Genomic DNA, 22,081 nt, shown 5'->3' with positions numbered 1-22,081 from the left:
TACGTGATCATAGTTCATTTAAATTAATTTCTCTGAATGAATCTAATTTTAGTGCTATAGTTATTTTCAGTTTTGTTAATGGTAGGCAATTCTTTGTTATTTTAGTTTGAATGGATATAAAAGCACAAATATGTTTGGATCTGATTTAAATAACAAACAGTAGTTATTCTGTACCTCCTAACATATAAGACCTGTATTTTTTTTTACCAGACATGATAATAAAGATTTGGTTAATGAAAAGTTAAAAATGTTAGACGCTAGTTAACTATATGCTGAGTGCCTAATTTCAGGTATAGACTTGAAATTATGGAAGGATATAAATGATTTATTTCTAATATTTAACACGATTATTGAAAAATTATATATTTCTTCATATATTATATATTATATGATCAATTAGACTAAAGTGTTCATTTAAGGGCAGAAAGATATTAGTCTTCTCGTGGTAATACTATTATTAGTTTTCAATTTTTAAAAATATTATGATATGATATTTAAGTTAGTATTACAAATATAGCTATTGTTGGTAATACATATTTTTTTTCATAAAGAATATTTATCTTTATTAGTTTACATACTAATATGATCATAATGAATCTTGAGTGTAGACTGATATAGTATTAATTATTATGTTAATATTAGTATTAAGACAAGATGCTTATAATAATTAAGTTAAGTACATATTAAGAGATATAATTTACTTCTAAATATTAAGTTTGGGCGATATTAATAGTGGATATTCACTTGGTAAAGATAGTAGATAAAGTAAATAGTGAAGAATCTTAAGAAAAAGTAGTGATTAACTATGTAATGACAGTGCATTGAGCTATATAATATTACAAAAACTCAGAATGGGAGGGATCCAGCTGTGCAAGCTGCAAAGGAGAAATTGAAATTGGAATTATAGAAACATCATTTTCAGAAGTCAAAAGATGAAGATAGTTGTCAGAGTGGGACATGGCTGGTTAGATGCATGAAAGAAAATTTGTGTTGTTCAATCTTCTATAGAGTGTTTTATTTAAATTGTTTATGTTTTTTTTTATTCGTTAAAGAGACAACTTAATTGAGTTTCTCCAATTTCATCTTCTTAAACCCTAAATCATAAAAAAGACGGTTAAAACTTAAAAACGAATCAACACCATGTTAAAAGAAGAAGGAAACTTCACCCTCAAAACGTAAATCTCAGTGTTTAATCTAGATTCATGAAAAGAAAGTGGCAGACAGAACAGAATGATCTATTTAATTTAAATATGTGATTTTTTATTATTTAGATTTAAAAAAAATTATTAAATAACAACTAATTTAGAGATAAAAAAATAACTAATTAATTATATTGACTAAATTATATATTATGTTATAAATAAAAGACTATTGATATTTAAAGTGGTTTTATTATTAATAGAAAAATTTAAAGTAATATCTAAATTGATATTTAATATTAGTATCAAAGTTTTAACTTCTAGCTATTTTATATTTTAAATTAATCTCGAGTTAGATAAGTAATGTCGTATATTTAGATGGTAGTCTTTTTAATATATGTTTTAGATTATTAGTACCAAAGTTTTAACTACCAACTATTTTATATTTTAAATTAATCTTGAGTTAGATGAGTGATGTCGTACATCTGGATGATGTCTTTTTTCTAAGGTATGTTTTAGATTATTTTTTGTTTGAGCAAAAGTAATTCATTATAAAGCTTAGAAGTTTCAAAGATAAAATTAAATGCATTGAGTATAAAATGTTTAGGAAAATACAAGGCATGAATTTAAGGTCAAAATATAGAAGATAGAAGATGAGACAACGATCTGATTAACACACTCATAATTTGAAGGTTATATATTGTTCAAACCTGGTGTATCTTTAATTTACCTGTAAGTTGTTGACCGACATGTAAGAGTCATGTAAGAACAAGATACAATAGTTATATCTATTTAGTAACTAAATTTGGATAATATCGTTAAAACATTTAAACTATTTTAATACGAATCATTATGATTTTAAAGAAGTGTAATTAGTAATAAATGTGATGAATGGAAACTAAAAAAAACATGGTATGGATTATAACAAAGGAGTAGATAAATATGAGATTATAAAAATTAGTGACAAAAAGTAATATGGTGTCATAAATTTCAATTATATAGGTCTCAAAACCTTGGTTGTATGATGTCATGGATAAATCCGATTGAAAATGATTTTGATAGAATAAGAGTTGATTTTAGATAAATATATAATTGAAGATGAAACAAACATTTAATAAAAGGAACTCTTTAATTTTTTTTTTCATATTCAAGATAATTTTAATACAATATTAAAATATTATAAAAAGTATAAAAGTAGTATTTTATAATAAATAAAGACTAAAAACAGTATAGATAAAGAAGGAAGAATAAGAAATCAATAGAACTATAACATGTGAGAAAATTGAAAGGGGAAAAAGAAACTCAAACTACAAATCCTTATGTTTCTGGCTAATTTAAGATACAACCTTTCGTTTTAACTACGAAAGTTGTGAACTAATCTTTAATTGTAAATGAATACTGATTAACCTTTTTGGTCATCATATGCCAGTTGTTCTGCATGGGAGAACGCCCAGTTTAATCGGTGTAATGTACTTCAAATTTATGTCGTTTTTATCGTAAATGGTTTTTTTTATGCATTATAAAAGGTGAAAAGTGGCGGCTACTGAGATATTTTCTGACGCATGACAAAGTTGGCGAATTCCACCGATAGTTCTTGCTAAAGAAATTATCCACGCTGATGAAATCTTTTTATGATTGTTATTCAGTTTTTTTTTAATCGAGCCTCTTCTTTTAATTACGTTTTTTATTCATAATATTTAAATATAAAATATTATTAATTGAAACAAATTTAATAGCTAAAACAGTGTGTTGGAGAAAATAAGCAGTGGATGTGGTGGAGTGTGGGCGCCGTCGTTTTCCCAGAAAGCACGGCCAAATTGGGCAGTTTGTGACAAAGAAACTTCACTCATCTCTACCAAAATAACCATTCGCATTCTGCGTATCTAGTCTTCTCCTACATTTCCCTACTCTTTAAGGAATGCACACTATACACATATATATATATATATGTATGTATGTATAGTTACTGTGTATCTACCCAAAGAAAGTCTTCGTGCATATTACTTAAGACTGAGTTAAAGTAAGTTCATGAATTAGGCCACTGTGTAAGAACAACAGTGAAATTTCTTATTCTTATTATTATTATTATTATTATCTGTCAGATTGGAAAGGAGTCTGATCACAGCATTTATGCCAGACCTGTTTATTACTTTATGAATTCTTTTTTAATCTAGATTCAAAGTGTTTTTAGTTACTTGTTTTTGTCTCCAATGAAACGCAACAGTATTATTACGTAATTGTTAAAAATGGTGATTAGTAAAAGGTTGTTCATTTGTTAAAGTCTTTCAAGTTTTACAAACAAAAAATAGGTCGAAAAATGAATATTACAAGTGATAAACAAAGTTTTATGACAAAAATAATTATTAATAGAAGTTAAGAAACATTTCACAGTTATCGAAAAAAGAAGCTAAATTTGATTATTTATTTAGTTTTTGGAGAAATATTAGTTTGATTGTCCATGGCGTATCTCGATATTAACACAGTATATGTGAGTGAGATATAGCATGTAAATACAGAAGTTAGAATCATTGGTCGATATAGAGACATAGGGTTTAAAGTCTACAGAGTCTCTCACTCTCCAGCATCAAGGACATGAAGAGACTATAGATAATGAGATTTATTAATAACTTTAGAGATCAACAACCTCTATTAAAGTACAAAAAACACAGGGATAATATAAGTTTTTAAATGAGTCTGAGAGTAGATGACCAAGTTAATCCTTAATAACGTTACTACGGAGTATAGAAACAATTTTTTTTTTAATTTGTTAACTTCTCTTATCTAAAATAATTCCTAAAGTCAAAATCAATTTTAATTAATTATGAAATAAAATTCATTATACCTACAATTTTTTATTGACCATCTTAAATTCAATTGGACTTTTATTTTTTTTCCTTAATATTCTTTAAACATATTTTACTTTTGGACCTATTTAATGAACTTTATTATTTTTTATTTAATTTTTCAATTTTACTGTTAATTTTTCTACGTTTTGGTCAATCTTTCTCCCTTTTGAACCTTTTGGTCTAGAGAGTAGATTAATTATACATAAATAAGTATGAATTTGAAAAGGTAAAAATGATAGAAATGAAGAATAAAAAAGGAGATTGATATGATAATTTTAGAAATGAATTGAGAAGGATATTAGGGCGAACCGAGCGCCGAATGATTGGGCACAGAAGAAGAGGAGTGTGAAAAAGCGGTGGGTGGGGAAACCAAACGCTGCCTTCCAACGCGTGCCGTAACTTGGAGTAAGCACCAGTTTCCCATTTGAGAGTTGAAAGTAAACGGAGAGCCTCTTCAGTTTTGGATAAGCTTCAATTTTGCATTGCCGCTCCCTCTTTCCCACAAGATAAATATCGCCCCCTCTCCTTAATTAATCTTCAAATTAATATATTCTTTATCCTAAACCACTTTCCGTAATTTTAAATCATTTTAAAACCACCGCGACTTTCTTCTCCTTATTATTCTTCTTCTTCATGCCCCCAACATTCCCAGTCCACACGTCTTTCAAATTTCACAACTCCATCACTCCTCTCCTTCCTTCCATATATATACCCTTCAATCTTCCTTCCCCGTTTCAATTCCTCATCACAACACAACAACAACAACACAAAACTCCCAAAATGGTTGATTTACATTGGAAATCAAAGATGCCCGCTTCCGACATGTCTTCCAAATCTCCAAAACTCTCGCTCTCCGCCAACTCCTTACCCTCTTTGCACCTTCCCTTCCGCACCACAGACATATCTCCCGCTGCACCTTCACTCTGTGCTGCATACGATTACTATCTCTCTCTTCCACAACTCAGAGCCCTTTGGAATTCAATAGACTTTCCCAATTGGACCAACGAACCAATTTTGAAACCTGCCTTGCATGCTTTGGAAGTCACTTTCCGTTTTCTTTCCATTGCTTTCTCCGATACCAGGCCTCATTCCAACCGAAGAGAATGGAAACGTACCATAGAGTCCCTCGCTGTTCATCAGATAGAGATCATAGCCATGCTGTGCGAAGACGAGGAGTACAATTCTCAGACACGTGGCGCCGTCCCAACCGCTGATCTCACTCTAGATACCACCAACAGAAGCTACAGCGAGGCCAGTCTTCTTCCGCGGCTTGCCACGTGGTACAAATCCAAGGACGTGGCGCAGAGGATTCTTCTCACCGTGGAATGCCAAATGAGGAGGTGTAGCTACACCCTAGGGTTGGGAGAGTCGAACCAGGCGGGGAAACCGAGCCTGCTCTACGATCGCGTCTGCAAACCAAATGAAATCCACGCGCTCAAGACCACGCCTTACGACGAGCGCGTGGAGAACCACGAGAACCACGCGGTGCATGCCACGCTCCAGATCGCGGAGTCCTGGATCCACGCGTCGCGGAAGCTTCTTGAGAGGATCGGCGATGCTATCGTCTCCAGGAGGTTGGAGCAGGCGGCGCAGGACTGCCACGCGGTGGAGCGCATCTGGAAGCTTCTCGCGGAGGTGGAGGATCTCCACCTGATGATGGATCCGGACGAATTCTTGCGTTTGAAGAACCAGCTCTCGGTGCGCTCGTCGAGCGGCGAAACGGCGTCTTTCTGCTTCAGATCGAAGGAATTGGTGGAACTGACGAAAATGTGCAGAGATCTGAGGCACAGGGTGCCGGAGATATTGGAGGTGGAGGTGGATCCGAAGGGAGGACCGAGGATTCAAGAAGCGGCGATGAAACTGTACGTCTCGAAGATCGCGTTCGAGAAGGTTCACGTGTTGCAGGCGATGCAGGCGATTGAAGCGGCGATGAAGAGGTTCTTCTACGCGTATAAGCAAGTTTTGACGGTGGTGATGGGGAGTTCGGAGGCTAACGGCAACCGAGTTGGACTGAGTTGCGAGTCGGGTGACTCGTTGACTCAGTTATTCCTTGAACCGACGTACTTTCCAAGCTTGGATGCCGCCAAGACTTTCCTTGGTTACTTCTGGGATAATAGCGATAACAAGTGTTAGATCTCATCACCAACACACTTTCATCTTCGTGTAATTCACAAAAACTAAATTTGTAATTTAGAAATTCTTTTTTTCTTTTTAAAGAAAATTATATTTTGTAACGGGCTTCGTCGGTCTAAATTATTTTTCGACAAATGATTCTGCTTCGTTAATTTCTTTGGAATGAAATACAGAACTTCAAAAATGAAAATTGGAATAATTTCGCGAATACATTTTTTATTTATTTTAAGTAATGTTGAAACTATCGACTTATAGTCTGAGTTTAGTTTTGATTTATAAAAACTATTTTAGTCATTCCAAAACTTAAAATTATTAATTCTTATTTCAAAAGTTGATTACCAGGTGGATAAATGTCGCTTAAGATGTTGTGACTGTGTTTTATATTGTAATGAATGATAATTATGATCATGTTTGCCTATTAAATCAGAACGTGGCTCCCATTTTACTCTTAACATTATAAGATTTTATTACTCTTTTATGAAAATGGATTGAGTAGATGTTGATTATGATATTGGCAAAGGCAACTAGACCCACCAAACATGGAAAAAAAAAAGCCGCCAGCTAAAGAAACTCGTAGGAAACAAACCAAGTCATGGTTTCGGTTGAAGGTTCCAAGAATGTTTCCAAGTTCAAATTTAGTCAAATATGCCTACATGGGACCATATTGAGACACTTAATAATACTTTCATTCATACTTATATTTTATCAAACCCTTACTCTCTTGAGACTTTTGAGAATTTCCCTCAGATGAACATCCACGTGACTTTTATTTTAAAACTCGACAATCATTTAAAAAAAGAGATAAACTCATTTCATTTGCTCAGTCAGATTCTCGATGTATTATATCATCTTTGCTTTCCCAATATATACCTTTTATTTATTTTCTTTAACTATGATATTTGATTTATTTGCAAGATAATGTGTGTGTCGTGTTAAAATGAGTAAAAGCGTGTTACTTATCCATCCAAAGTTGAGACAAGAACATGGTTATCGTTTTGGTAATGATGGAATATCTATGGAGTAACTTGAGTTTCCACTGCTTCTATTCAATCCTTTCAACCGTAATATTCTACTCTGTTTTGAGCATCTAGTTCCTTCCACAAATCACTTTTGAATTTTGTATCTTTTCTGACATATAATTCAGTACTTGCTAAAACTAGGTTTGAAGCTTTGGATATGTGTGTCTACATACATAAAATTTGACGGGCTTAGATGCATTCAGAATCGGATATTTCTTTCTACATCCCTACATTTTTTTCTGCATTGATAATTTTGGATGATTTTGAAATAAGAGTTTCTAGAAGGCAAAAAAATATTTCAAAATATTCTTTTTGAAACACAATTTTTTAATTTTCAGAATGGTAAATCTGAAAGTTATTTTTAAAAAGGATAAAATGGTATTTTTCAAAATAGATGGGGTGCAGGAAGCCATTTGTTGGGGTGCAGGGAGAAACACCCTCAGTGCCTTGTGGGTCATTCATGATTTATGCTGGCCCAGCTCATTCAATTGTACCCACAACAGCAAAAGATTTTAAAAATATTGTTTATTGTTTACACCTTTTTCATTGGGCTATAATTTTAAAAAAAGACCACAATAATCCAACGATGAGTGCTTAAAACTAGAAGTCAAAAGGTCATGCTTTTCACAAATTTATATTTTTATTGAAGGGGCTCCATTGATAGTAAAATTGTGAAAATTATTTTATTCTTTGTACAATGACTAACTTTTTTATAATATTTCTCATCTCTCAAAGTTATTTTTTCTATTTTTCTAGTTAGGTGATCTTTTTTTTAATTATAAAGAAAATGCTTATTTTTTATATTGAAAGTGTCAATTGTCTGTTCAGTCAAATTTGATTACAGTATATGTTTTCAATGCAAGGTAATGTTTTGACAGTTGTGAAACGAGGTTTATTCGTGGTACTACGTTAATATATAATATTATAAATTTTTCAAAAACATTTAAAACAAATGTAATTTATTTAACTTAAATTAAATATTAAGAATATTAAAAAGTAACTACGGAAGATTAACATTTAAAAAATATTTTGTAAAAACTGTAATTAAAATGCATTAATTTTATAAATATTAAACTTAGCGACTAAAAATTGAAAAGAGGTGAAAAAAAAACATCAACTAAAATCGAAAGTCGACCATTTATTAGAAAATAAAAATATACTTTGACCTCGATAAAATCTATAACTTACAGTTACAAGACACCACGCATAATTTAATAGCAAAAAACAATTGCATTTACGCAACACCTTTTATATTATTAAAAAAAAACTTAACTATGTTTTATTTTTATTGGGAAAATTAGTTAAAATTTTAAATACTAAAATATATTATAGTAAAAGAAAAGTGTTGTTTCTGAGAAATATTTTATCACCAGGGACATAATATTTTTCTTTAAAATATTTTAATTTAGATAAAATTAAGTGTTCACAAGTAAAAAAAAAATGTTTATTCTTAAAAAATAATTACACTCATATACTTACATGTATTTGGCAAGGCTAATAAATTAAATACTAGTTTATTTATTTAACTATAATTAGTTTGATTGTTACAACAAAATGTTTCATAATATATTTCAAATAATTTATTTTAAGTTTTTTATTTCATATTCTACTTCGATTAGAATTTAACTTTTAGTTTATTTATTATTTTTAATTGTTTATTGCTTATAAACCAACCAGTTTAAATAGAACTTGTACAAATAAATAAAAGCATGTATTCTAAAAAGTAAATAAAAATACAAAAAATTTAATAAAATTTAATAAAATTTTAATTATTTTAAAAAATTCAATATATCCTCGTCTTAAAAATACAATTTCTATTAATATTTATATGAAAAAAATTATGTAATTATATTTTATATTTATAGACTAACTTATAAGCTAGTTCTAATAAATGTTTTTCATTCAATAAACTAACTTATTAACTCAGAGAAATTAAATTTTATCAATTAGATGCTAAAGGTTAGCTTATTACCTACAATTAATTTATAATATAGTTTTACTATACATACATCCGATAGTATTGAATTGTATTTTTCCAAACCTCAATGTCAAACTGATTTATAAGAGCCAATTACCAATGTGATGACATCATTAGATATTTATCTCCAAATTTTACATTGATAAGAAATTATGTTGAATGCGTCAAAGGAAGCAATGTAAACACAAGAAAAAACAACACTACATGATTCAACGTGTAAGAAAATATGAAACATAAAATAAGGATGTGTATCCACTACTTTTATGAACTTTAAAATTTTGAAATTTCCAAGAACAAGATAAGCATATCACAAACAAAGCTAGAAATTAAGAAATTAAAGGTATGTACAATGTAATATACGTATACGTGCCATTCAGGTAGATAAACAAAGATTTCTCAATGTTGTTGTTGATCCAATTAGATAATAATAATAATTCCCGTTAGAACTTCTCAATCTGTAAGTAACATAACACCATATCCAAAAAGTTAGAGAACAGGGAAGTGTTTTTATTAAACAGTTCCACGAATCTCTTAAACAGGGAAGTTTTTTATTAAACTTTAAAGTTTTCAGAACTCATTACACTAAATTTATTTGTCCTTGTAGAAGGTTTTGAAAAAACATCATTAAAAATGAGAAAAATTTAAAATAACCATTATATATAACTTTTGCATTCTTGTTCTAAAAATTAATAAGTGCTTCCTTCAGAGCCATCTTCTGTACCATCATATTGCAGGACTAATTCATGAACTCATGCATACCACTCCAGATTCCAAGTTCATGAACCTTGCTAAATGACATATATGCAAAAATGGGTTAAAGAAAGAACAAGAACAAGATGAAAAGTATCGACAAATAATCAGATAGAAGGAAAATCAGAACACGGCAAGGTCAAAATGGGGTTCATGGTGTAAAAAAAGAAGAATGAATGAATACGAAAATGATACAAATAATGTTATTATTCAGCATGTGATATAATGAGTGTGCGGCTGTGAGAATTTTTCATATAGCAAAATAAACCGTCAAGATTCATATAGCCTCTAATTAAAAAAATATATAATTTGAAACTTGTGGCTCTAATTTAGTTGACAGTGTATGGTGAAGAAATATTACACTATTTAATAATTTTCCGTCAATAGTTTGTCAACACAGAAAATAAAACTTTTCTGTATAATATATATATATATATATATATATATATATATATATTCAATTATTGAGGCATACGTTGTTATGAATTGAAAGAGACAAATTCTTATTCTTAAAATAATACATCATTCTGAAAGCAAAAAGCGAATAACCAAAGTTTTTTCTTTATCAGTTTTTTTAATGGGTAAAGTACAATATTAAACACTATAATTATTTTTTTTCTTCACTGAATTTTTATTATTATTTAAAAATGTTATCATGATAATTTTTATATATTATCTATCAATCTCCATTAATTGTTTAATTAAAAGATTCCGTTGAATTATATTGCGAAGAGAGCTGCTGTAAATATTTAAAAAAAAAATAAAAAAAACGTATAATCTAAATTTGTTGAAAAAATATATAACATAGTTAACTCTTTCTTTATTTAACATCGCAAAACCAGAGTTTAAAAGAAGCAAGAAGGGTCGAGGACTATGATTTGAACAGGACATGAGTGGCATTGCCAGATCACAATGATGAAGAAAAACTCTAAGCTTACTAAAAAATGGTTTTACAAGGCAAAGTGATCACAAATAATTTGTTTTTATTAATGCCATCCCTGACAAGTCATTGGAACCAGACATGGAACTAAATTAACGCATGTTAGGTAGCATTATTAAAAAAAGGTATAAAAATATTTAATTTGTTTTATGTGATAACAACTTTGCATGTCTATGAATAACTATAATGAAAGTAGTTATTAACCATTATAATATGTTAAGTGCATGGTTTAAATTTCTTTCTTTTTCTATGAAACAAAAATACAATATTCCTTTTAGTTGTAAATCACCTAAAACACTTGTCTCAACCATTTTATAATCTTTATCGGCATACTCATTTTGTTGTCATCATAACATAGTTTTCTTTCAATTTTTACTCAACAAAATTACGAATTTTTTATTATATATCTATTTTCTTTAATTCTGGAATTGATTTTACCTCGTGCTTCAATATAAAGAACACGTTCCTGATATACAAACTAGGAGGCATAAAAAGTATATGGCTTAGTTATTCACTGTCTCGTTCTATCTTATAGAAACAAAATAGTGCAGAGTTGGATCAATTATTCTAATTGAGAATAAACATTATGTAGCAGACGTGAGATAAGTTAATTGCTGGACAGCCATAGGCCAACCATATTCTAATTAATTGATTTTCGAATTCAAAAAGAAGAAAATCGATCATAACGGATAGAAAACCAGGTTTATCTAATCCTCGATATATTTTTAAAAGTATGATTGGTTCTATATATAAAGGTGGCTTTGGCTATTTAATATTAACAACGTGGAGAAATATGTTAGGAAGTGAATTTATATACTCACTAGTTTTTTCGAAAGGAATAAGAAAAAAAAAAAAAAATTTAAAACAACAACTCATAAGCTAAATATAGTGTTGAACTTTTTACAAGCAAGCAACAATATTATAGTCTAACATTACAACAAATTAATCTAAATATATTTAAGACAATGGTTGTTGGGAGAAATGTAAATTGTATTGGTATGGGCAAGATCGAAGATTCGGTCATCCTGATCGAGATTCGGGCTTGCTGACTGAGATTGGGAAAACTTAGTCGAGATTACAGAAACTTGGTCAAGACGAGGGAAATCGTCACAGTCGGCCTGGCCGACCGACCCATACATCCATCAATGCTCAAACCAAGGTCAATAAAGCTAATTCGTCATTAAGAACTAGGTAATACACCCATAAGTGAGGTTCATTCCACTAATCAGACCCAATAAGATAAGTTCATTAAAATAATATAAATAACACACATCCCAAGGAGAAATGTACGTCATTTATTACTGTGCACCTACCCGAATACTGATCACCCGCTTTACTGACTTGAGCATCGGAGTGCCTTCCACAGGTACCCCATTCAGTGTTCACCCGAGACCGAGAGCCAAAGGAGAAGTACGAAAACGAGAAGAACCCCAGTCAAATACCCAACAACCTGCCTGACCGAAGGAGAAAGACGAAGACTTCAATAGTTCTCTAGGTCTCATATCCCTAACAGGAACATAAATTAATTGTTCTTCAACCAGGTTGAAACTAAGAGAATGATTGTCTTTTTCTCAATTGGTTGGTATACATTTTTTCCCTTCACTCGAACGATCTCCTTATACTCATCTCGCTTCTCTACTCCTTGTTTTCTTAAACTTCTAGCTCGAATGGTACCTGTAAAAGACACTCTGAAGATCAAATAAAATTTCGGTGTTCAACACTCGGTGCTATTAGTATAAAATGATTTGCATGAGTTTATTATTATTGAATCAAATTAAATAATGATTAAGAGTGTATCATTTAGTATTTAACCACTAATTAATCTTGTTAATCCTACGTTTAGTGTCGTAGTTTTGATTATCGGTTAATCTTGAACTAGTGTTGAATCTTGAGGTAGGTGTAATTTGGTAAAATCGGTAGTCTTATGACTCTTGAAGGTGTAAGATGTTGTGACAATAGGCTATGAAAATTGAAAACGACAATTTGAGTAGAATGACGGTGAGTGCATTTGAATTTGACAGTGGAATTAAAACATGGCGAAATCGAATTCCATCTCTTGTGCATATTTATATGAGCATGTGCAACTGAATGGAAAAATGGCACAGTGGGCCATGGTCTCCGTGGTTAGAGGCGTGCCAGCAAGGACAGTACCATTGTCTGTTTCTCCGATCATAGTCTTCCAACGAAGTCCCCTTCATACCAATTCATGAATCAGAATGATTGGACGGCCAAAAAGATAAGAAATCACAACATCATTAGGCCCCACCAGCCACCCCCCACTCACCCTCAATTTCTAATTTTCTTTTCTAATCCATTATAACACTCTACGCATATATAAATAATCCCCTCAACACAACCATCATCATCATCATCTTCATCATCATCACCACTGTGTGAGGGATAGAGTGAGCAAAAATGGAGGGAAAGGAGCAAGATGTTTCACTGGGAGCGAACAAATTCTCGGAGAGGCAACCCATTGGCACTGCGGCTCAGATCCAAGACGATGGAAAGGACTACAAAGAGCCTCCATCGGCTCCACTGTTCGACCCCTCCGAACTCACTTCTTGGTCATTCTACCGAGCCGGAATAGCGGAGTTTGTAGCCACTTTTCTTTTCCTCTACATAACCATCTTAACCGTCATGGGTGTCAATAGGTCCGATTCCAAGTGCGCAACCGTTGGCATTCAAGGCATTGCTTGGTCCTTCGGTGGTATGATCTTTGCTCTCGTTTACTGCACCGCTGGAATCTCAGGTCAAAACACTTCCTCTCTTTCTTTCATATGCTGTTATGCTGTTATAATTATACTAATGGTTTGTGTTGGTGTGTGATGCAGGGGGACACATTAACCCGGCTGTGACATTCGGACTCTTCTTGGCGAGGAAATTGTCGTTGACTAGGGCAGTGTTCTACATAGTGATGCAGGTTCTGGGTGCTATCGTTGGAGCTGGTGTGGTCAAGGGTTTCGAGGGAAAAACATTCTTCGGCAAACACAACGGTGGTGCCAACTTCGTTGCCCCTGGTTACACAAAAGGCGATGGACTCGGTGCTGAGATTGTTGGAACCTTCGTTCTTGTCTACACTGTTTTCTCAGCCACTGATGCCAAGCGTAGCGCTAGAGACTCACACGTTCCTGTATGTACCCTCATGTTATTATGCATGAATTTTATTTTTAGATAAATACATATATAAATGTGTTAATAATAATATTGATGAAATGATCAGATTTTGGCACCCTTGCCCATTGGGTTCGCTGTGTTCTTGGTGCACTTGGCCACCATCCCAATCACTGGCACTGGTATCAACCCTGCTCGAAGTCTCGGTGCTGCCATCATCTTCAACAAAGACCTTGGCTGGGATGATCACGTATGTTATCTTTCTCTGTAAATTTTGAAATATAGTTTTATCAAATTTTAGAATTTTCAGGAACCAAGTTAATGAGGTAATGCAGTGTTATTTATAACCTTTTGCATTTTTGTTGCACAGTGGATTTTCTGGGTTGGACCCTTCGTTGGAGCAGCTCTTGCGGCTCTTTACCACCAAGTCGTGATCAGAGCTATTCCCTTCAAATCCAGCTAAGGGATGAAGCTTGTGATGAGTGGGTAAAAGAACCAGACGAAGCAAAGTTTATGGTCTAATTTTATATTGTTATCTGTTATTTAAGTTGGAAGATGACCATGAGCGATGTGTGCTGTAATTGCTTGTGAAATAAAAAACAACGTCCTCTTTTTCTGGGCTCATTGTTGTGCCTCTTTTTCTTGAGAGTGTTTTGTCCCTCTGCGTTTGGCATCTTTCATTGGGTATATGCTCAAATTACATTCAATTATGCACACTACTAATATTGTTGCATTATTAAGGTGGGTGGGTGGTGATGCCTAACTCACACAACCCTGAATTCATAAACCACACCACATGTAATTAAAGATTGATTGCCAAAGATATATCATCATTCCCATGTTGCTATTTGAGTTGTTAGCACATTTAAAACTAAAAATGCTTCTTCACGAACCAGAAGTCATGATTTTCCAAAGGAAAGATTTGTTAAGTAACTTACTTTCATTTAACAATTCTTTATAATAATATTTAAATTAACAAAATAAGATAAATATAATTAAAATATTAATTTATCAATTGTTAAATAGATGTGTTTTACGGTGTTAAAGTATCACGGGCCTTTTCCTAAACCGACAAATCCTCTTTCTCGTACCATTTTTTTTTACGGTTTTACATGTAGCATCCGCTAAAAACAAGATACAAATAAATAAGAGGGGCCAAGCATTAACACAAAGTTACAAGTTAAAGGAAATTAGGCAGGATTCTTGATGACTCATTGACCTTTAATATTATGAGTTTGATGAGATGAAATTTATATATTTAGTTGATTTGTTTATCTTTAATAAAAAAAAACATAGAAATTATCTTTGTAAAAAATACTTGTGAAAGTGATAGGGAAAATGATAAGAATAATGTAATTTGATCATAAAATTACACCAGCCCAGAAGATTACATAAATAGAGAAGTCATCACTTCACGTAAAGTTATAATTATAGTTGATAACTTTTTTTAAAAACTTAATAAACCTAGCTAATTTATTTTTGTATTGAAGTCACGTCATCCTCAGACGATGACAGTTAAATTTCTCCTTGAATCATAATTATTTTTTAAATAAAAATATTTATCTAATAAATTTAATTATTTATTTTCTTTTATAAATTTTTATTTTAAGCTATATAATTTTAAAATTTATATTTAACTAGTTTTTAAATTATCATTTTATTTAGAATATTAATTATTTTTACTATAAAATTCATAGTTTAAAATACAACATTTTTTTTAATTTGAAAAATATTTAAAAAAATAGTATAATATTTTTAATTTTTTCCACAATTTATTTTTAACCTAATTCATTTAAAAATATTTTGATACTGAAGTTTAAAACATATTATTAATTAAAATATTAAAGATTACTGTTTAAATATATTTTAAAAAATTAATAATAATTTCAAAAAAATAATCCTATAAATAAAAATAGTTTCGTAGAATTTAATTAAAATTTTAATATTTTGAACGTCTAAAAATTGGAAAGTAAAATTAAATTTGTTTTATTAAAAAAATACTCTCCCTATATATATATATATATATATAGAGCAATAAATTTTTTCTTTCAGATATCACTTTCTTCAACAACAAAGTACACAAAAGTGCTATTTTTTAATTATGTGCTTTATTATTCATTGCAATATAAATTAGATGGAGAAAAGAAAGATAATAGTTTTTTCTTATATATTAATTAGTGAAAACACATTTGTATATGTATACGTGTGTTCAATTTGTCTTAAAATAATTTAAAAAATAAACAAATATTAGAATAATTATTAAAATATAGATAAAAAGGAATTATAAATTAAATAATTTGATTGTAAATAGTATTTTTTAGAGTTATTAGATAAAAAGTAAGAATTTGTATGGAAAAAAAGTTAAAAGAGATAATCTTTTTTATTAATGTTGTAGACATACATTGAACCCTAAAAATATATCTGTGTAAGTAGCATATTTTTTATTTAAAAAAAAAAAACTTAGCGTATGTAACTGACCCTTTTATTATTGGGCCTTATGGGCTTTGTTTTTTTGAAGTAAAGCTTACATCAGAAAAAAGGGAATTGTGATTGCTGACCGGCCTATTGACCAAAACCTGAATATTGAGGAGCCCATTTGTAAAACCCTACTTCCAGATTAGGGTGCTTGCGTTGTGCTGTGTTTGCACGCCTTGTTCGGTGCTGTGAGTAGTGACGGTGCAGAATCGAATCTCCGAACATGGCGTCGAGCGATCGCACAGTGTTGCAATTCTCTTCATCATCTTCTTCTTCGCAAAGCATCTCGGCGAAGGTTCACCCTCTCGTTATCTTCAACATCTGCGATTGCTACGTTCGGCGTCCTGACCAAGCAGACCGTGTCATCGGAACCCTTCTCGGATCCGTCCTTCCCGATGGAACCGTCGACATTCGCAATTCCTATGCTGTTCCTCACAACGAGTCTATTGAGCAGGTCCTTTACTCTTTTTTTTATCATTATTTATATTATCATCGATAATTAGGGTAAAACCTTGGTAGCTGCTTATGTTATCTTGCCTTCTATACATTTGGAATTTAGTTCCGCATCTGGATCTGAGAAATTGGATGTTACATTTATATTTTGTAGTTTTATTTATTTATCTAGTTTAGTTTATGTTTTGATTTGGATTTGCATTTAGGTTTGTGTATGCTCCAATATATTTCTCGCATTGGATTGACCATATGCGACATGTTTTCTCATTGCTGTTTCTTTATTATTTAGGCATTGTGTGGATAAACTTCTCAGTAAGTACTTTTAGGATAGGAAAAAAAAGAAAGGTGTAAGGTAAACCTACCTTATTACAAATTAAAATAAACCTTTGGGGAAGTCAAATAAGAAAACTTTTATGAATTAGCCTATGCCAAGAAAATGTTAACCCAGGGAGTTATGATAGAAAGAAACATTATGCATTTTACTTTCTTATTTTTTTCTCCTACAGGTGAGAGAATTTTATCCAATAAAGACCCGAGCTTTTATTAGTAATTTGGTTTTGATTACTATGCTCTCTGTTCTGGTTAATTGTTGCATACTAGCAATTTGTAACTCCTCTCTGTTCTCTCCCAATTTATTCTTTAATTGATATTCAAACATAGTTTAAGGCTCATATACTATTCTCACATTATTTAATTGTTTTGTTCTCATTCTGAAACTCAAACTGGACGGAAGGAAGAGGGATGCCCATTTCTTAATTGAAAGTCAGTTTAAGCCTAGACAAATAATGACAGCCTTATCCTACAGCCAGGTGAAATCTGGCTTAGGGCCTCTTATAGGAGAAGATGTATATGTTTAATTTATGTCCTGTTGAGGCAATTTATTTTTATCTTTGTCATGGAAGTTGAGATTAGTAATTCTGAGTCAATTATATTGAGCGTACTGCATGGATTTCTTAAAAAGATTGAAAGGTTTTAATTTTTAATATTACGTTAAAATTATATTCGATACCTGTATAGTTGACACTAGTATTTAAAGCCTATAAAAGAGTTGCATTGTTAAAATTTACCTTTGACTCTATTATTGAACTTTTGCAGTTGGCTTTAACCGTCTCTCTTCTGGTTGCAGATTCTATTTCTTCTTACATTTCAGCTTCCGGTCTTACTAAAAATTGTTCTGATATTTTAACTTGTTTAATCTACAGGTTGCTTTGGATATAGAGTACCACCACAACATGTTAATATCCCACCAAAAAGTGAATCCAAAAGAAATCATAGTTGGATGGTAATTCCATTTTTTTGTAAAACGTAATTTTTTTTATTATCATGATAGTATTCTCAATGAAGTGGTGGTCAAGAGTACTTTGAAATCCATATGGCCTAGGTTAAATGACGTTTACTTTTGGTGGAGGCATCTGCAATATTTGACTTATAAATAAAGTTGGTTTTGTTGGATCCTATTGGAAAAAATAAATGTTTTTCAGGGGGGAGCTTCGGTGATGGGTATAAATAGACTGAATCCTGTTTTATTTATTTATTTTCCTGGAGAAAGAAAGCAATGCTAACTTTGGCTATTTATTCAGGTATTCTACTGGTCTTGGAGTAACTGGTGGTAGTGCATTAATCCACGAGTTTTATTCTCGAGAAGTACAAAATCCTATTCATTTGACTGTTGATACTGGGTTTACAAATGGAGGGGGTACCATCAAAGCATACGTGTCCAACAATTTATCTCTTGGAGAACGGCAAATTGCTGCACAGTTTCAGGAAATCCCATTAGATCTTCGTATGGTTGAAGCAGAGCGAATTGGATGTAAGTAATTCTTGGGCCTGTATTTTCAATCACCTCTCTCTTTCCTTTTCCCATTCTTCTCTCTCTCTCTCACTCTCTCTCACTCTTTACTCTTGTCTCTTATTTTATATACTTAATAAAGAGTATGTGCTTACTTCCTTGGATGCACTTGAAACAAATGTTTTAATTTTCTTCTCTTCATCAGTAACTTGTTTTCTGTGAGTTGTATTCTAGAATATTGCTTGATATGGAGTATTTTGAAATTATTTAATTGATAATTATGTAAATAAGTCATGCATTGCATTGTGCCAAAAGGATGCAGTCTAAACACGTGCTCTCTGACTTTCTTGACCTTCTTTCTTTAGTTCTTGATGAAGTAATTTTTCATGACATACCTTCTAAGTCTAAAGTCATTCTTTAATATAAAGTTATCCTCCTTTAATCTGAAAACCTCTAGTTTCACTGAATGAAATTTTGTGGTACTTCACTGAGTCTTCAACTAAGGATTCCCTATCCTCTTATTCCAAACTGTTTTCTCTGGTTCAGCTTTTTAGTGTATGGATTGTGGGTGCTTTAATGTCCCTTTTTAATTGTCATCTGGTTGGACGTTCACTTGGATGAAAGTTCATAGTTATTTAAGCTGTTCATATGTTTATATTCATAGTATAGAAAGAAAGGTCCTTGAAATTTTATCTTTATGATGGAATTTTCTGATCTATATTCTCCACTATGCTATGGCGATGTCTTTTCAATTGCATCCTTTAACTAACGTTGAAATTATCTTTCTATAATAATGATTCTGAAATGTTTATAGCTGAATTTATGTTTATTCTGGTAATGGCAGTTGATATGCTTAAGGCAACTGCAGTTGACAAAATTCCTTCAGATTTAGAAGGGATGGAAGCATCAATGCAACATCTACTAGTCTTGATTGATGATATCTACAAATATGTTGACGATGTTGTGGTATGATATTGACATCTTTAATCTCTCCTCATGTCCTATAAGATCGTATTAATTAGTTTTTCATCACAGGAAGGGCGAGTTGCGCCAGACAACAAAATTGGGAGATTTATATCCGATGCTGTAGGTTCCCTTCCTAAAGTGTCTCCACGGGTTTTTGATAAGCTTGTGAACGATAGCTTGCAGGTAATATTTTGATGCTTTACTGGTGAATGATAGCTTAGAATTTCATACTTCAGTTTTGATGAAAATTTTGTAACGTGATTGATTGAACAATTATTATTTTTTTGGCTTGTGAACTTGTCTTTCATAGTGTTGTTGTGCTGACACGGGTGTTTCATCCATTTCAGGATCACTTGCTTTTGCTATATTTATCTAGCATCACAAGAACGCAGCTTAGCTTGGCCGAAAAACTGAACACAGCTGCCCAGATTCTGTGATTCTTTCGCCTCTTTGTGTCGTGGAAGACAAATTTTCCTGATAGTTTTGTTGTCATTATTATGTCAAATTTCCAGAAACGTGGAATGTTAGCGTTTTATACTCCAGTTTTACTTTGCTTTATATATATTTTTTTAATATTTTGGGTCCTCTTTGCATAGTTTATTTAGTTCACTTGGATATTAGCAAGGTATGCCGTTGTAGCTTCCCCTTGTTAATTTTAATGTAATATGAGCGAATGCCTTCCCTCCATTGCCTATTTGTTTCTTCTTGCGATTGGATAAAGCTTGACAAAATGATATTTTTCTTTTAGAAGTTAATCTTGAAATTTATTTTCGTTTTTGGTTTTCTATTAGATTTTTTTTTCTGAAGAATGGAGATTTTTTCTAAAACTTTTTATCAAATGATACTAATATAGTATTATATTGTATTATTAAACTTTTTTGCTAAAGAACAAGCCGGTCTATTTTCTCTATTATTACTTTTATTATTGTTAATTGTTTTTTAATAGTGCTTTTTAAATCTTTCAGGCTTAAAAAATGTAATGTTTGAAGTTTGAATAAGAACAATATGTAGCGATTATTGCCATTCAATGTGTGTGTTGTTAATTTAGCATTTCTTTTCCTTTCATCCTTTTTAAATGAATGAGCTGTTAAGGATTACAAAGTCGATGAAAGTATAAAAGACGCAGGCTGATACAGAAAGACGTCAAACATTCACACTGCACTCTACTAATTCTTATTCTAAATCCTGCCCTTAGACTTCCACAATACACAATAGTTTAGTCACAATGCGGCAGTAATTTGATCAAATATTTATAAATTAACCAATTTAAATTTTGCTGATAAAAAAAACAATTTAATATTTGAAATTAATATTGTTGGTCTATAATCCTTCATTTTATAAATAAAGACATTTTGATTTGAACAGTTTTTTAATTTATTTTCTATTTAACAGAAAAACTATTTTTTTAGGTTATATATTTTTTGGCCATGAAGTATAGGGTTTAGGGTTTATTTACTTCAAAATTAATTTATTCCTTATGCTAACTAATTGATCTATTTGATGCATGCACCTTTACATAATTGTGATAATAGTTCTCATTAACACATTATATTAATCTTTGGTTTACCAAACTAACACTATTTCACTCAGCGGCTACAATCAAGCAAAATACAATGGAGGACTTTTAGTCACTTGTTGTCTTTTGACACAGATGGAATATAAAATTGGTAAAGTATGAAAAGTAGAGCAATTTTTTTTCAAAACTTTGTTGAAAATCCCATATAAGTTAGAAATAAGATTAATTAATAGTATATAATTAGAGTAAATATCACCTTATACATGTGGTTTTGTTGGAAGAGTTAGATTTAAATTTTATTAGTTTAATATAGTATTAAAACAGTTAAAAGTATATTCTAATTGAAATTTTAGTCTATTATACTATCAATTATCGATTTTCCCTCAACTTTTATGTTTGATCTCTTTAATTCGAGATGGTGTATTGTAGATTTTAAATTGATTATAAAGTATATAAATAGAATAATTCTTTTTTTTACTAAACCGTTTTTATAGAATTATTTTTACTAAACCTTTTTTTTAATAAATTTAAAAAACGAATAAAATACTATTGATAATATCATATTTGGAGTTTCAAGTTATTATTTAATAAAATGAAAAAATTCAAACTAAAATTCTAATTTAACTGGGAAAGTCACAAATAGTTAGACAAATATCTCGTGAATAATCAAAAGTATAGATACAATTTTTCTAAATATAATATTTGATCTAGAGCAAAACATTTTTTCTTAAAGATAAAAATTTCATATAATTATGCAATCTTTATTATTACTCAAGTAAAACTAAGAATTAGCTTAATGAATGCAAGAAATTTGATCATCCATGGAGTGTATATAAGTATTATTGTTCTATTTTTTGGGGGATCTTTGACAATTAGAAAAGACAGAGTAAAAAAAGTTCTTTATATAAAAATAGCTAAAATTATAGTTTATCAATAAAGTGGATGTTTTTTTTGGTAGAAGAG

At 31.0% G+C, this 22,081-nt stretch overlaps 3 protein-coding genes across 3 annotated transcripts; all 3 read left to right on the top strand.

Moving 5' to 3' along the window:
• Window positions 1–4,051: 4,051 nt before the first annotated feature.
• LOC137815061 (nematode resistance protein-like HSPRO2) lies at window positions 4,052–6,217 on the top strand. The gene has a single exon (XM_068618091.2). The coding sequence runs from the start codon at window positions 4,619–4,621 to the stop codon at window positions 6,116–6,118; it is 1,500 nt and encodes a 499-aa protein (XP_068474192.1). The 5' UTR covers window positions 4,052–4,618; the 3' UTR covers window positions 6,119–6,217.
• Window positions 6,218–13,169: 6,952 nt separating this feature from the next.
• LOC137815060 (putative aquaporin PIP-type 7a) lies at window positions 13,170–14,543 on the top strand. Its single transcript, XM_068618090.2, has 4 exons — window positions 13,170–13,557; window positions 13,640–13,938; window positions 14,029–14,169; window positions 14,290–14,543. The coding sequence occupies exons 1-4, from the start codon at window positions 13,221–13,223 to the stop codon at window positions 14,380–14,382; spliced, it is 870 nt and encodes a 289-aa protein (XP_068474191.1). The 5' UTR covers window positions 13,170–13,220; the 3' UTR covers window positions 14,383–14,543.
• Window positions 14,544–16,433: 1,890 nt separating this feature from the next.
• Window positions 16,434–20,289, top strand: EIF2 (eukaryotic translation initiation factor 2). The gene is made up of 6 exons (XM_068618062.2): window positions 16,434–16,848; window positions 18,050–18,129; window positions 18,428–18,657; window positions 19,481–19,602; window positions 19,672–19,785; window positions 19,950–20,289. The coding sequence occupies exons 1-6, from the start codon at window positions 16,618–16,620 to the stop codon at window positions 20,037–20,039; spliced, it is 867 nt and encodes a 288-aa protein (XP_068474163.1). The 5' UTR covers window positions 16,434–16,617; the 3' UTR covers window positions 20,040–20,289.
• Window positions 20,290–22,081: the final 1,792 nt, after the last annotated feature.

The sequence above is a fragment of the Phaseolus vulgaris genome, chromosome 1, assembly GCF_051622355.1.
Source record: "Phaseolus vulgaris cultivar YP4 chromosome 1, ASM5162235v1, whole genome shotgun sequence".
NCBI classification, from domain to species: Eukaryota; Viridiplantae; Streptophyta; class Magnoliopsida; order Fabales; family Fabaceae; genus Phaseolus; species Phaseolus vulgaris.
The sequence above is the reverse complement of the archived record's forward strand: the minus strand, read 5'-3'. Positions and strand labels throughout refer to the sequence as shown.